This window comes from Scyliorhinus torazame, chromosome 14 (assembly GCF_047496885.1).
Source record: "Scyliorhinus torazame isolate Kashiwa2021f chromosome 14, sScyTor2.1, whole genome shotgun sequence".
NCBI lineage: Eukaryota > Metazoa > Chordata > Chondrichthyes > Carcharhiniformes > Scyliorhinidae > Scyliorhinus > Scyliorhinus torazame.
This window is the reverse complement of record NC_092720.1, coordinates 155,062,347-155,076,018: the sequence shown is the minus strand read 5'-3', so window position 1 is coordinate 155,076,018 and position 13,672 is coordinate 155,062,347. Positions and strand designations below refer to the sequence as shown.

Below are 13,672 nucleotides of genomic sequence, written 5' to 3'. Positions count from 1 at the left end.
TCCAAAAGGGCCGAATTGCCCGAAAACCTTACACCCTGTTGTTGCAACAAAACTGACACATGATCAGCCTCGCATTCCAGATTCAAATCTGGAATTGAGATGCAGGCAAATTTTGTTCATCAGAGGTTTTGCACCATAATATTTTGAAGGTTGTCTGACTGAAAGCGTGGGGTCAATGGTCCGGATTTTCCAGTGGGGTCAATGGTCCGGATTTTCCAGTGGGGTCAATGGTCCGGATTTTCCAGTGGGGTCAATGGTCCGGGTTTTCCAGTGGGGTCAATGGTCCGGGTTTTCCAGTGGGGTCAATGGTCCGGATTTTCCAGTGGGGTCAATGGTCCGGATTTTCCAGTGGGGTCAATGGTCCGGATTTTCCAGTGGGGTCAATGGTCCGGGTTTTCCAGTGGGGTCAATGGTCCGGGTTTTCCAGTGGGGTCAATGGTCCGGATTTTCCAGTGGGGTCAATGGTCCGGATTTTCCAGTGGGGTCAATGGTCCGGATTTTCCAGTGGGGTCAATGGTCCGGACTTTCCAGTGGGGTCAATGGTCCGGATTTTCCTAGCCTCCGCGGCTTGTTTTGTGTAACAGAGGCAGCCGGATATCGGCCAGTGACGGGGTTTCTGGTTGGCGCTGTCAACGGGGTTTCATGTTGTTTGCAGCCCCACTGGCGGCGGACCGACGGTGAGGTGTCACCATCGTTAGAACTGGCCAGAAAATTCCAGCTGACGTGTTGAATTTTTCTCTTTCTGACATTAACACTTTTTCTCTCAGTTGCTCCATCTGTGTCCTTTACCCGCCTGGGTAACAGCAACAAGCTCTCCTGTGTCGCCACTGGGTTCTACCCTCAGTCCATCGAGGTGACAATGCACAGAGATGAGAAAGATGGCGAGATGTATTCCAGTGGGGTCCGGCCTAATCATGACGGCACTTACCAGATGGAAAAACGCACTGAATACGACACTGAATCGGCCAAGTACTCCTGTAAGGTGGATCACAGTGGATTGACTGAGCCGATGATCCTGTTTTATGGTAAGACAATCTCCACTGTATAAAAATCCAATCTTCTCGCCCGCTCTTTCTTGCTCTGCCTCTCTCTCTCTCCCCCTCTCTGTCTCGGAGAGACGGTCAGTGCTGAGCTGTATATCCTGGGATACTACATTGTGACTCGACTCAGTGCACCTTCTCCCCTGGCCCCTTTTATGTTTCTGGTCCCTGATGATTGACTTTCTCCCTCTGATTTATTCTATCTTTCAGAGCCGAAGGCTGACTCCATGGTCCCAGTTATTGTTGGTGTTGTCATTGCTGTTCTGGTGCTCATCGCTCTCGCCATTGTGGGTGTCGTCATCTACAAAAAGAAAGGTAGGAAATGGGCAGTTAGATTGGACAAAGGGACTGTGGATGCTGCAAATGTGGGAGGGATTGGGGAACTGGGTAGGGTTATAGGTGTAAGATATAGTAACTATGGGGTGACACTGGCAACAGGAAAGTGTTGATACTGGGGCCCAGTAGGAGATGGTGCGGTGTTCGGGCAAGGGAAACTTTAAGATGTTAAATACATAAATTAGGCAAATGATATAGTAAATACGTGATGGAAGCATTGGAGTAGTTGGACAATTATGGAGAGTTGCTCAAAAAGTATTCTTTATATAAATACACACAGTCTTCATGGGGTGGAATTTTAAGCTCATGCTAAGGAGGGGGTGGTCAGTGGGGAGCATACAATTGAATGGATGGGGTTCCCCCAACCAAACTCTGAAGGCCTCTTCAGAATTGAGAGGTCCTTCCCACCCCCACCCCCCTCCAGGGACATTAGAGCTCCCAGCAATTTCCCCTCCCCCGTACCCATGCACCCCGTACCCTCCTGCACCCGAGGCCCCCCAGGATTTAAGCAGAAAAGCAAATTACTGCGGATTCTGGAATCTGAAACCAGGGTTGAATATATATGAAGAAAGACAAGAGAGAAATAAATAGTAAAAACACAGTTAAAATTAAATGGGATGATAAAAGGGGTCGAGGTGGGGTAGAGCTAATCATCTGAAGTTGTTGAATTCGATGTTGAGACCGGAAGGCTGTAGCATGCCTAACCGGAAGATGAGATGTTGTTCCTCCAGTTTGTGTTGAGCTTCACTGTCCTTGGCCTGCTGCAATGTTCCAGACATGTGGGCATGGGAGCAGGGGGTATATATTTCCACCCCCCCCAATCTTATCCACCTTTTGTTACCCTTTCTCCCCTTTGTTTCCCCCCTTCCCCTCCCCCACATATACATCTGTCACAGTTTACCCTCTGATGTTAGTTTCTCTGCTGTTTGGCCTTTCACACCTTTTGGGGACTGCCATTAACACTCTTTCCCCTTGGTATCTGTGGCCATTAGCACCCGGTTTCCCTGGGTTTCTGTGGCTATGACTCATCTTTCATTCTCACTCTGCAGTATCAATATTTCCCACATTCTCTGTCTTATAGCTTTGACAAAGGGTCATCTGGACTCGAAATGTAAGCTCTTTTCTCTCTCTCCAGATGCTGCCAGACCTGCTGAGATTTTCCAGCATTTTCTTTTTGGTTACCCCCAGGATTTATCTTTTCGAAGGTCCCAGGACTTAGTTCTGAGCAGAGCACTGCAGTGCTGCCCCCGGCCACTGCAGTGCTGTGCCTGGCGGAGTTGGACAGTTGTCAACCAATCTGATTGGCTGAAAGCTGTCACGGGCAGAACTTCTGTCCAAGGTCGTGACATCGTGGACATGGCTGCTCGACCATCAGGACCGGCAACTTTCCTCAGAAATCAGATCAGGAGAATGGTAGAGAAGAACATAAAGAAGAACATAAGAACTAGGAGCAGGAGTAGGCCATCTGGCCCCTCGAGCCTGCTCCACCATTCAATGAGATCATGGCTGATCTTTTGTAGACTCAGCTCCACTTTCCGGCCCGAACACCATAACCCTTAATCCCTTTATTCTTCAAAAAACTATGAATCTTTATCTTAAAAACATTTAATGAAGGAGCCTCTACTGCTTCACTGGGCAAGGAATTCCATAGATTCACAACCCTTTGGGTGAAGAAGTTCCTCCTAAACTCTGTCCTAAATCTACTTCCCCTTATTTTGAGGCTATGCCCCCTAGTTCTGCTTTCACCCGCCAGTGGAAACAACCTGCCCGCATCTATCCTATCTATTCCCTTCATAATCTTATATGTTTCTATAAGATCCCCCCTCATCCTTCTAAATTCCAACGAGTACAGTCCCAGTCTACTCAACCTCACCTCGTAATCCAACCCCTTCAGCTCTGGGATTAACCTAGTGAATCTCCTCTGCACACCCTCCAGCGCCAGAACGTCCTTTCTCAAGTAAGGAGACCAAAACTGAACACAGAAGGTGGTGTAATCTTCATTATTACGGATTAAATCCTTTTGATGATCAGAGAGAATATAAGGAGTGGTAGGCAGGGAGTGGAGCTACTATGGGTCGCGTTAAGAAATGCTACAGGATTAAGTCAGTAGTGGGAGTTGTGTTTTGACACACTGGCAGCAGCTGGCCCTTGTATAAAGGCTGAAATTCGACAAGAATGTAATAAAGACAGGGTTGGTTTTAATGACAATTTAGAATTTTCATAGAGATTGGGTTAAGCAGGTTAACATGTATCGGAATGGTCGTGAATTTTCCAAATATTTCTGGGATAGATTTTTCCTTCCCAAGCCGAACAGTATCCAACTTTATTGAAGGAGCAAATTTAAAACTCCATGATACTCAGCAAAATTATATTAAATTCAGTCAAAACACATTCCAATGAATATTTTCACTTTACATTTTTAATGTTGCCCAATTGTCATGCAAGAATAATGGAGAGCAGAAAATGTCACTAGCAGTTATCAGTATTAATACAGCTTCAACTGACAGCACAAATAGAAAATTATGAAATCCAGGGGTGTAGGGAGCTAAAAATAGTTTAATCTCGAACAGTTTCAACATGCATGTCAGTATGCAGTCTCCAGAAAATACAAACACACCGTAAAAACCTGCAACATTTTCCCACTCAAACTACAAAAATGTGGCATTATAAAAATTGATTAAAATATTCCTTTCAATTGTACAGGTGGCAGTAGATTAGCAAACTCTCCTGATGTGGACAAGGCTTTTGGCCATCAGCATTCTTCAATTCTCATGCCCCTTTATTTTCCCCATTTTGGACAGGCTTGAATCATTCTCGTTCCCTTTTGTTTTTTTGGGCTGGTGCGTCTTAGTTGGAGCTGTAGGCTGGACAATCTTCTTGGTTTGTGATGATCTCCTTAGTACCTCTGGTGCTAGGGCCGGCCTTCGGGGCATATTGGCTTTCGGTTGAATGGGTGGTGTCGACTTGAAGGCACTGGCTGTCAAGCTGGAGTCCTGAACTCTGTATATGCTCTACACTGCTCCTCTTTCCCCCCCCGCCCCCAGGATAGTTTTCTAGCACACCATGTTCTAGAACCAACCATGTAAAATTTAGTAATGAGACAGATTTAATTAACAGTGCTTGAACATTGATGCAATAGTGATCATAATATTGGGTTTATACAGTGCTAGAGTGAGAAATGAACTTGGACAAAAGCGACTTCAATGGGTGAGATTGTCCACAGTAAACTGGATAAATCTGTTCACCAATAAAAAGATTAGTGGGAGGAGATAAAAAATTATTTTGTGAGATACAGAACCAATTTCGCTCCTTAAAGGACAAAGTTCTACTTGCCAAAGAAGTCATAGACAATTAAAGAGACAGCATAAAACTGGGACAACATAAAACTAAAAATTACCAAAGGCAAAAAGAATTGCACCGATCCTGGTATGTGGGAACGATACAAAGAATCGCCAAGGGTGAGAAAATGGATAGTAAGAACTACAGAAAAGGAAACTTGTGCGATTTCCAAACTCGACCCATCAAATATCCTTGGTTACATTAGGGTAATGGGGTTGTCAGAAACAATGTGGGCCCCATTACCTGATGAGTGATATTGTCAGTGGAAATGAGGAGATGGTGAACAGGCTGAATAATTATATTTTTCCAGTATTTACAGCAGAGGAGGAGGTCAACATGTGAGTAAATTATTATTGTACCAGGAACTTAACAAGATTCACCAAATTACAAAATCAATGTACAGAGTAGGTCATTTGAAATTAACTTTTTTGAAGAGGTGATTGAAGTAGTTTGCAGGGAAAATGTCTATGGATTTAATTTATATGAACTTTGAGAAAGCATTTGATAAAGTCCCTCCTAAGAGCTAATAAACTAAAGCTGAAACTCCTGAAATTAGAGTTAAATTATTAACCTGGTTAGGAGATTGGCAGGAGACAGAGTAGTGAGAATGGGTATAGTGTCATGGGAATGTCACTTTAAGAAATGTTTGTCTGCTCAAGTTACTGCAGTGATGTCAGAGTGTGGGTGGAGCTGAGCTCTGGCTCTGCTTTTTAGTTTCGCTTTGAGAAAATCTTGGGTGTGTGTTTTTTGATTTGTTTTAGTGTTGAAGCTGCGGCCAGCCAAAGGAGATGTAATGTTGTTCTCGCTGCCATGTAAAGACTACCTCTTGATCATTTAATGAATTCAGAGTGATAACTGTTCTCAGTAGTGAATTTAAACCTGATGTGCTTCTGTTAAAAGTTTTTTTTTGTCTTATGGATGTTATAAGGACAGTTTAAGGATTACTTAGTGTTGTATTCTTTGGGGGTTGTATCTGAATTGATGGTTGCTAAGATGTTCACTGCATGTTTCAAAAAGGTTAACTGAGTTCATAGAATAAGCATTGTTTTGCTTTAAAATTTCTCTAAACCCCTGGCCCATAACAATACTCTAATGAGCAGTGTGTGACTAGTAATGTTTAACCGGGATCTGTGTTGGGCCTCAACCATTCCACACCAATGGGGTAGAAAATCACATCTCCAAATTTGTCAATGACACCAAGGTGGGTATCATTGTCGGTACTGGGGATGGAAATGTACAATTAAACAGACAGCAATAGATTAAATAAAACTCCGGCAAGAGGAGTTCAATGTAGACACTTTGAACCTAAATGGGGTAGGACAAGTTATCTTATATGGTGTAAAACTATGGAGGTTAAAATAGACAAAAACAGCAAATGCTGGACAATCTCAGCAGGTCTGACAGCATCTGTGAAGAGGAAAGGGAGCTAACGGTTCGAGTCTGGATGACTCTGTCAAAGCTGGTTAAAAGAGACTTGGAGGACCCAGTGCAGAGATCAAAATGTCATAAACCGGAAGAGAACGTAAATCAGAAAGCTGAATGGAATGTTGGTTTTCTATCTGGAGGGAAAGAATCGAAGGGAGGAAATAGAAATCATGTTTCAGCTTCACAAAGCTCTGGTTTGGTTGCACCTGGAATAATGGGAACAGCTCAGGGCCCCTCACCACAGCAAGGAGATATTAACCTGGGAGGGCAGTGTAGATTGGCAAGAATTACTGTGAGGGTTAAACTACGAGGAGAGATTAAACAAACGAGAAATGTATTGTCTGCAATTTAGAAAGTTGAGATGTGTTCTGATGTAAATTTCCAAGATAATAATGAGAATATCCAGGGAGAAAGGTGGCTGTGTGGAATTAGATTGATGGTCAGCCATGATGTGACAATGTCATAACAAGCTCTGAACTAAATAGTCTCCTCTAATTACTATGGGCGGGATTCTCCGTTGCCTGATGCTGATATTGTAATCGGCGATTGGGCGGTGAATCCCTTCCAATGCCCAAATCGGACGGCGCCGGTTTGACGCCAGTTTTCCAGTCTCCGCCCTCTCCGAAATGGCATCATCTCATTGCGCGCCTCACGCCGTTGGAAAGGCGTTGGCGATGCGACGCCTCCGATGAGCCGAGTTCCCGATGGCGCGGAACACTTGTGTCTTTTTTGTCGACCCCTCATGGCGGCTGTGGACTGTGTCCAGTTCCACTGCAGTTGGGGGGGAGCAGTGCCACTGGCCCGGGGGGCTTTGGCGAGGGCTGGGAGGACTGGTGGCGGTAGCCCAGGGGTGGCGAGGGCTGGGAGGACTGGTGGGGGGTAGTCCAGGGGTGGCGAGGGCTGGGAGGACTGGTGGGGGGTAGTCCAGGGGTGGCGAGGGCTGGGAGGACTGGTGGGGGGGTAGTCCAGGGGTGGCGAGGTGGGTTACGGAGGGTCATTATTTGGCAGGCCGGATCCGCGCGTGGCCGCTGCCATGCTGTATGATGTGGTCGCTGCCGTGCGAATGCATGGCCACTAACCCAGACATTCTTCAGCTGTTTTTGCCGTGTGAGCCAGGTGCTATACCCGGCTGCTAGCCCCCCCAACAGTCCCAGAATTTATGTGCCATTTAACTCTGGCATAAAACGCCATAGTCTGGAAATCGGAGAATCCAGCCCAATGTACTCCGACAAATGACCCCTGCTGGCAGGGAAAGATGAAATGGTTGCTGTCCACCACCTTTCTCCTCTCTGAATGTCGCTCTCTGGTCACTGACTGAAACTTCCTTGTTTTACAGCAGGGAAGAAGACTGGCTACAATCCAGCAAAGAGTAAGTCTATCTCAAACCACTACATCTTCAACTAACTGTGTAAAGAGCAGGAAACATTGCTCACTTTGTTTGTTTAGTGTTCAATTTATAGATCTGTCTTCATTGCTGTGTGACCCCCCCCTCCCCCCGACTGTGTTTGTGTGTGACCTGCATTCTCTTGCATTTCTGTGCGTCACCATCTGACCCCCTCTGTGCCCTGTGACCCCCTCTGTGCCCTGTGACCCCCTCTGTGCCCTGTGACCCCCTCTGTGCCCTGTGACCCCCTCTGTGCCCTGTGACCCCCTCTGTGCCCTGTGACCCCCTCTGTGCCCTGTGACCCCCTCTGTGCCCTGTGACCCCCTCTGTGCCCTGTGACCCCCTCTGTGCCCTGTGACCCCCTCTGTGCCCTGTGACCCCCTCTGTGCCCTGTGACCCCCCTCTGTGCCCTGTGACCCCCCTCTGTGCCCTGTGACCCCCCTCTGTGCCCTGTGACCCCCCTCTGTGCCCTGTGACCCCCCTCTGTGCCCTGTGACCCCCCTCTGTGCCCTGTGACCCCCCTCTGTGCCCTGTGACCCCCCTCTGTGCCCTGTGACCCCCCTCTGTGCCCTGTGACCCCCCTCTGTGCCCTGTGACCCCCCTCTGTGCCCTGTGACCCCCCTCTGTGCCCTGTGACCCCCCTCTGTGCCCTGTGACCCCCCTCTGTGCCCTGTGACCCCCCTCTGTGCCCTGTGACCCCCCTCTGTGCCCTGTGACCCCCCTCTGTGCCCTGTGACCCCCCTCTGTGCCCTGTGACCCCCCTCTGTGCCCTGTGACCCCCCTCTGTGCCCTGTGACCCCCCTCTGTGCCCTGTGACCCCCCTCTGTGCCCTGTGACCCCCCTCTGTGCCCTGTGACCCCCCTCTGTGCCCTGTGACCCCCCTCTGTGCCCTGTGACCCCCCTCTGTGCCCTGTGACCCCCCTCTGTGCCCTGTGACCCCCCTCTGTGCCCTGTGACCCCCCTCTGTGCCCTGTGACCCCCCTCTGTGCCCTGTGACCCCCCTCTGTGCCCTGTGACCCCCCTCTGTGCCCTGTGACCCCCCTCTGTGCCCTGTGACCCCCCTCTGTGCCCTGTGACCCCCCTCTGTGCCCTGTGACCCCCCTCTGTGCCCTGTGACCCCCCTCTGTGCCCTGTGACCCCCCTCTGTGCCCTGTGACCCCCCTCTGTGCCCTGTGACCCCCCTCTGTGCCCTGTGACCCCCCTCTGTGCCCTGTGACCCCCCTCTGTGCCCTGTGACCCCCCTCTGTGCCCTGTGACCCCCCTCTGTGCCCTGTGACCCCCCTCTGTGCCCTGTGACCCCCCTCTGTGCCCTGTGACCCCCCTCTGTGCCCTGTGACCCCCCTCTGTGCCCTGTGACCCCCCTCTGTGCCCTGTGACCCCCCTCTGTGCCCTGTGACCCCCCTCTGTGCCCTGTGACCCCCCTCTGTGCCCTGTGACCCCCCTCTGTGCCCTGTGACCCCCCTCTGTGCCCTGTGACCCCCCTCTGTGCCCTGTGACCCCCCTCTGTGCCCTGTGACCCCCCTCTGTGCCCTGTGACCCCCCTCTGTGCCCTGTGACCCCCCTCTGTGCCCTGTGACCCCCCTCTGTGCCCTGTGGCCCCCCCTCTGTGCCCTGTGGCCCCCCCTCTGTGCCCTGTGGCCCCCCCTCTGTGCCCTGTGGCCCCCCCTCTGTGCCCTGTGGCCCCCCCTCTGTGCCCTGTGGCCCCCCCTCTGTGCCCTGTGGCCCCCCCTCTGTGCCCTGTGGCCCCCCCTCTGTGCCCTGTGGACCCCCCCTCTGTGCCCTGTGACCCCCGCTGTGCCCCGTGCCCCCCCCCCCCCGTGCCCCGCGGTCCCCCCCGAGCCCGTAGTCCACTGATGGTAAACTATTTTTTAATGCTTGTTCTTCCTTTAACAGCTTCTGACAAAGGTGATTCCTCATCAAACTCTTCAACCAATGCCACTGCCTAAAGGTATGAGTATTATTGATCAATAGTGAGTGTGAAACTGGAGTTTTTCAGCTGGTGTTTACTGTACCCTCTCGGGTGGAATCTGGGTGCAGTTCTGTGTCTTGCAAAATTATTCATTCTCTCTCTCTCTCTCTCTCTCTCTCTCTCTCTCTCTCTCTCTCTCTCTTCTCCTCTCTTTCTCTCTCTCTCTTCTCCTCCTCTCTGTCTCTCTCTGGGTTATACGATTCAACACTTGAGCTTTGGGACTGGCCTCCTGGAGTTGCTGATCTGAGGCAAGTCATATCGTGGGTGCGGTCTACCGGCCATGGTACGCCCAAACGGGAGCAGACGTGGCCAGTGGATTTCGGGAGAGGCACAGCCAAGGTTGCCAAGGGTCAGGACCTGAGGGAGCCATGTTCATGAAAGGAGGGTAGTATGAAGGATGGGAGGGTGCAGGGCGGGTATGAAGAGACCTCCGGAAGGTATTTTTTTTGGGGGGGGTGCGGTTGGAGGGTTGGAGTCCCGGGAGTGGATGGCCTGAAAGAAGTTGTGGGCGGGCGGCACGTGGCACAGTGGTTAGCACTGCTGCATATGGCGCTGAGGACCCGGGTTCGAATCCCAGCCCTGGGTCACTGTCTGTGTGGAGTTTGCACATTCTCCCCGTGTCTAAGTGGGTTTTACCCCCACAACACACAGATGTGCAGGGTAGGTGGATTGGCCACACTAAATTGCCCCTTAATTGGAAAACGGATAATTGGGTACTCTAAATTAAAAGAAAAAAGGGTGTGGGAAAGCCTGGAAAGGAGGCCCTCAGTGACCCCACAGTGGGGTGTCATCACTCGGGGGGGGGGGGGGGGGGGGGGGGGGGGGGGGGGGGGGCGGGGATGTGGGATAATGCCCATGTGTGTGGGGGTGGCATTGTCCATGGGTGGGAGGTGTGGGATCTTCAAACCCATTCAGGGAACAGAGCACCCTTTCAAAATGGCGGCCTGATCGCTGAGGAGCCGGTCTGGGCAGTGAACTATTTTCATCACTGGGGAGCTGAACTTGGTGTGGGCCTGACTGGGGAGAAACTGCCCAGGGCCCAAAAAAGTGACTTAAGTGTGGTTAGATAGCAGAGGGGAACTCGATGACAGAGGGGAAAACTCCCAGCAAAACCCACCACAAATGTCACTTAGAAATGTTTCTGCTGGATCGCGCCTCACGCGTAGTTTGGGGTGGGGGAACACATCTCACAGCACCTCCCCTGGGAGGCAGCGTGCTGTTAGCTGCTCGATTAATTTCGAGGAATTCAGTTTTCACTGGGGTTTTGTGTTGCCTCTTTCCCCGACTGTGGCCCCCAGGATCCAGTGTTACTGGTTAATGGAATGTGAGGGGTAAGGTGGGACTTGCTGGTTTTGGGTCAAGTGTGTTGGATATCACTGGTGCTTAGGGTGTTCTGATGGGACTTGCTGGCGTTTGGGGCGGTTTGATGGGACTTGCTGGCGTTTGGGGCGGTTTGATGGGACTTGCTGGTGTTTGGGGCCTTTTTTTTTTGGTGTTGGAGCAATATGATGGGGGTTTGTTGGCGTTTGGAGCAATATGATGGGGGTTTGTTGGCGTTTGCAGGGGCCTGATGGGGGTTTGTTGGTATTTGTGGCGGGTGTGATGGAGGTTTTGGGGGTTTGTTGGGGTTTTGGGGTCTGGTGGGGGTGTGTTGGGGCGGGTGCGATGGAGGTTTTGGGGGTCTGCTGGGGTTTGGGGATCTGCTGGGGGTTTGTTGGTGTTGGGGGTGGGTGATAGATCTACATCACTAACCATCTATTTTGCTTCTCCTCCTCAGTGCTTTCTTGTGTCCCGCTGATATTCCACGGAGTTCAATCAACAGTCAGCGAGTGAAGTCGATGAGAGAATCCGGGGGGGGGGGGTGCGGTTTCAGCAACTACATCTGAAACTCTGATTGTAAAGGGGGCGGGGTGTAGATAATGAATTATGTGTGCTTTCTGTATTGGGAAATTGATGAATCTAGCTTCAATTTGCACTGTTTACTGCACAAATTCTGGAATATTAGGCAGCATTTTCCATTCTGGAGATAAGTGGCAGGACCAGGAGTTGGAATGACATCCGCTGGAGGGCTGGATACATGGGATGGTATGCTGGTCAGCTTATTCATTCTGCATCCATGAGGAGGGCGATGAATGCTGTGGTGGGGCTGGCAGGCAGTGCCTCGATTCACTGTTACTTCATAGGCTCCAATGAGCCATTCACTCCTCCACTCAGTCGCCCCGCCCGCCCACACACACAGACACGACCTATTGCAGACTCAGCCCTCCCCTTACCCAGCCTTGGCACAGCTTGTATGACAGGCAGCAGACATATCTCTCTGACTGTGAATGGAAGGCGAAAGCAGCAGCTCCCAACCTCCGGGAGAAATTGAGCTTGCCAAGTGCACACTACTTTATGTACAGTCACAAAACTTATAACTTCCAGCTGGCTGGGTGCTTAATCTGCAGAGGAAATATGATTCCAGTGTGTTTGTCTTTTAATAAACATTCAGGCACATGGCCCTGACCTTTAAACCACCATGAAAATTGGGTAAACAAGATTCCAACTAACGTCCCACCAATGGGAATCTGATTTTTGATTTTCTGTCAAATCCTGCTGTCCCGCCTGCCGTGATTCCTGCTGCTGGGAGTGGAAAATTCCGCCCATTAATTCATTCACTGATGTGGGGCTTATTTGCATTTTAACAGTTAAATTCTTTGTCTCTCAGACATTTAGTGAGCGGTGAGTCTGATCACCATCTCTCAGCTTCTGACTACGTTGTCAGGTGCACTATCGGAGTCTGGAGCTCCAGATTGTTGTGCCCAGCGGGTCTGACCTGCCCACAGAGCGTGGGAGTTTGATTCCCGAGACCTTTGGAAGAGGATTGGGGCGACCTGCTCCATGAGACCATCCTGGGGAAAAGGGAAGTGTTGATTGCTAGGGGTTGTGGAACATAATCCGGTTTATTATTGCTCATGGGGGTGGGGGGCAGTTGCGCTTTGCAAGAGGTGGCTCAATTCGTACTTGCAATTTTGTATTTACTTAAATTCTAATAAATTAGATTTGGACTCCAGTATCTGTTTCTGTCTAGTGCATCTAATGGTAAGGTACATGCAAATCTTCTAACTGTGAAATTCCCAGGTTCAAAGTGTTTACCGGATTTGATTTAAAAGTGTGATTATTTCAAACTTCTGGGAACGGCAGGACATTAAATATTCCAGAAAGAGCTGTAAGTCAGGAAATGGAAGGGAGGGAGGAACTCTGGGGAAAATTACAGTCACCAGGGAATTGATGCTGAGTAAATTGTTGGGACTTCGGGCTGAAAGTCTCCAGGTCCGAATGGTCTGAAAAGAAGTGGCTAATGAGATCGTTGATGCATTGGTTTTAATCTTCCCAAATGACCTAGATTTGGGGAAGGTTCTATTAAATTGGAAAATAGAAAAACAGCAAATGTAACTCCACTATTCAAAATGTGAGGGAGACAGAAAGCAGGAAACTACAGACCAGTTACAGGGAAAATGTTAGAGCCATTATTAAAGATGTTTTAATAATAATAACCTTTTTATTGTCACAAGTATGAAGTTACTCTGAAAAGCCCCTAGTCCCCATATTCCAGCGTCTGTTTAGGTAAGCTGGTACGGGAATTGAACCCGCGCTGCTGGCCTTGTTCTGCATCACAAACCAGCTGCCTGGCCCACTGAGCTAAACCAGCTTGATGAGATGTTATTGCAGGGCACTTGGAAATATTCAATCAGACAGCCAACATGGTTTACAGTCAATGAAGTATTTTTGAAATACAGTCACTGGGTGCGATCGAACGGCCTCGCTACGCCTGAAAAGCAGCACGCCGTACCGTGGCGATAGAAGCCCGGCGACCCAGCTCACAACATCTCGTGACATCTAACACAATCTCACGAGATGTTGCGATGTATTAGAGCGAGACAGCTAGTGTCACTTTAATATTGTGCGACTCGGCCAACGTTGTCTACCTCATACGCTGCAGGAAAGGATGTCCCGAAGCGTGGTACATTGGCGAGACCATGCAGACGCTGCGACAACGAATGAACGGACATCGCGCAACAATCACCAGGCAGGAATGTTCCCTTCCAGTCGGGGAACACTTCAGCAGTCAAGGGCATTCAGCCTCTGATCTCCGGGTAAGCGTTCTCCAAGGCGGCCTTCAGGACGCGCGACAACGCA

General features: G+C 49.9%; 1 protein-coding gene across 1 annotated transcript; it reads left to right on the top strand.

Moving 5' to 3' along the window:
* The first annotated feature begins 745 nt into the window (after positions 1 to 745).
* On the top strand, positions 746 to 12,545 carry LOC140390094 (class I histocompatibility antigen, F10 alpha chain-like). Its single transcript, XM_072475000.1, has 5 exons — positions 746 to 1,025; positions 1,251 to 1,355; positions 7,477 to 7,509; positions 9,418 to 9,472; positions 11,271 to 12,545. The coding sequence occupies exons 1-4, from the start codon at positions 860 to 862 to the stop codon at positions 9,468 to 9,470; spliced, it is 357 nt and encodes a 118-aa protein (XP_072331101.1). The 5' UTR covers positions 746 to 859; the 3' UTR covers positions 9,471 to 9,472; positions 11,271 to 12,545.
* Positions 12,546 to 13,672: the final 1,127 nt, after the last annotated feature.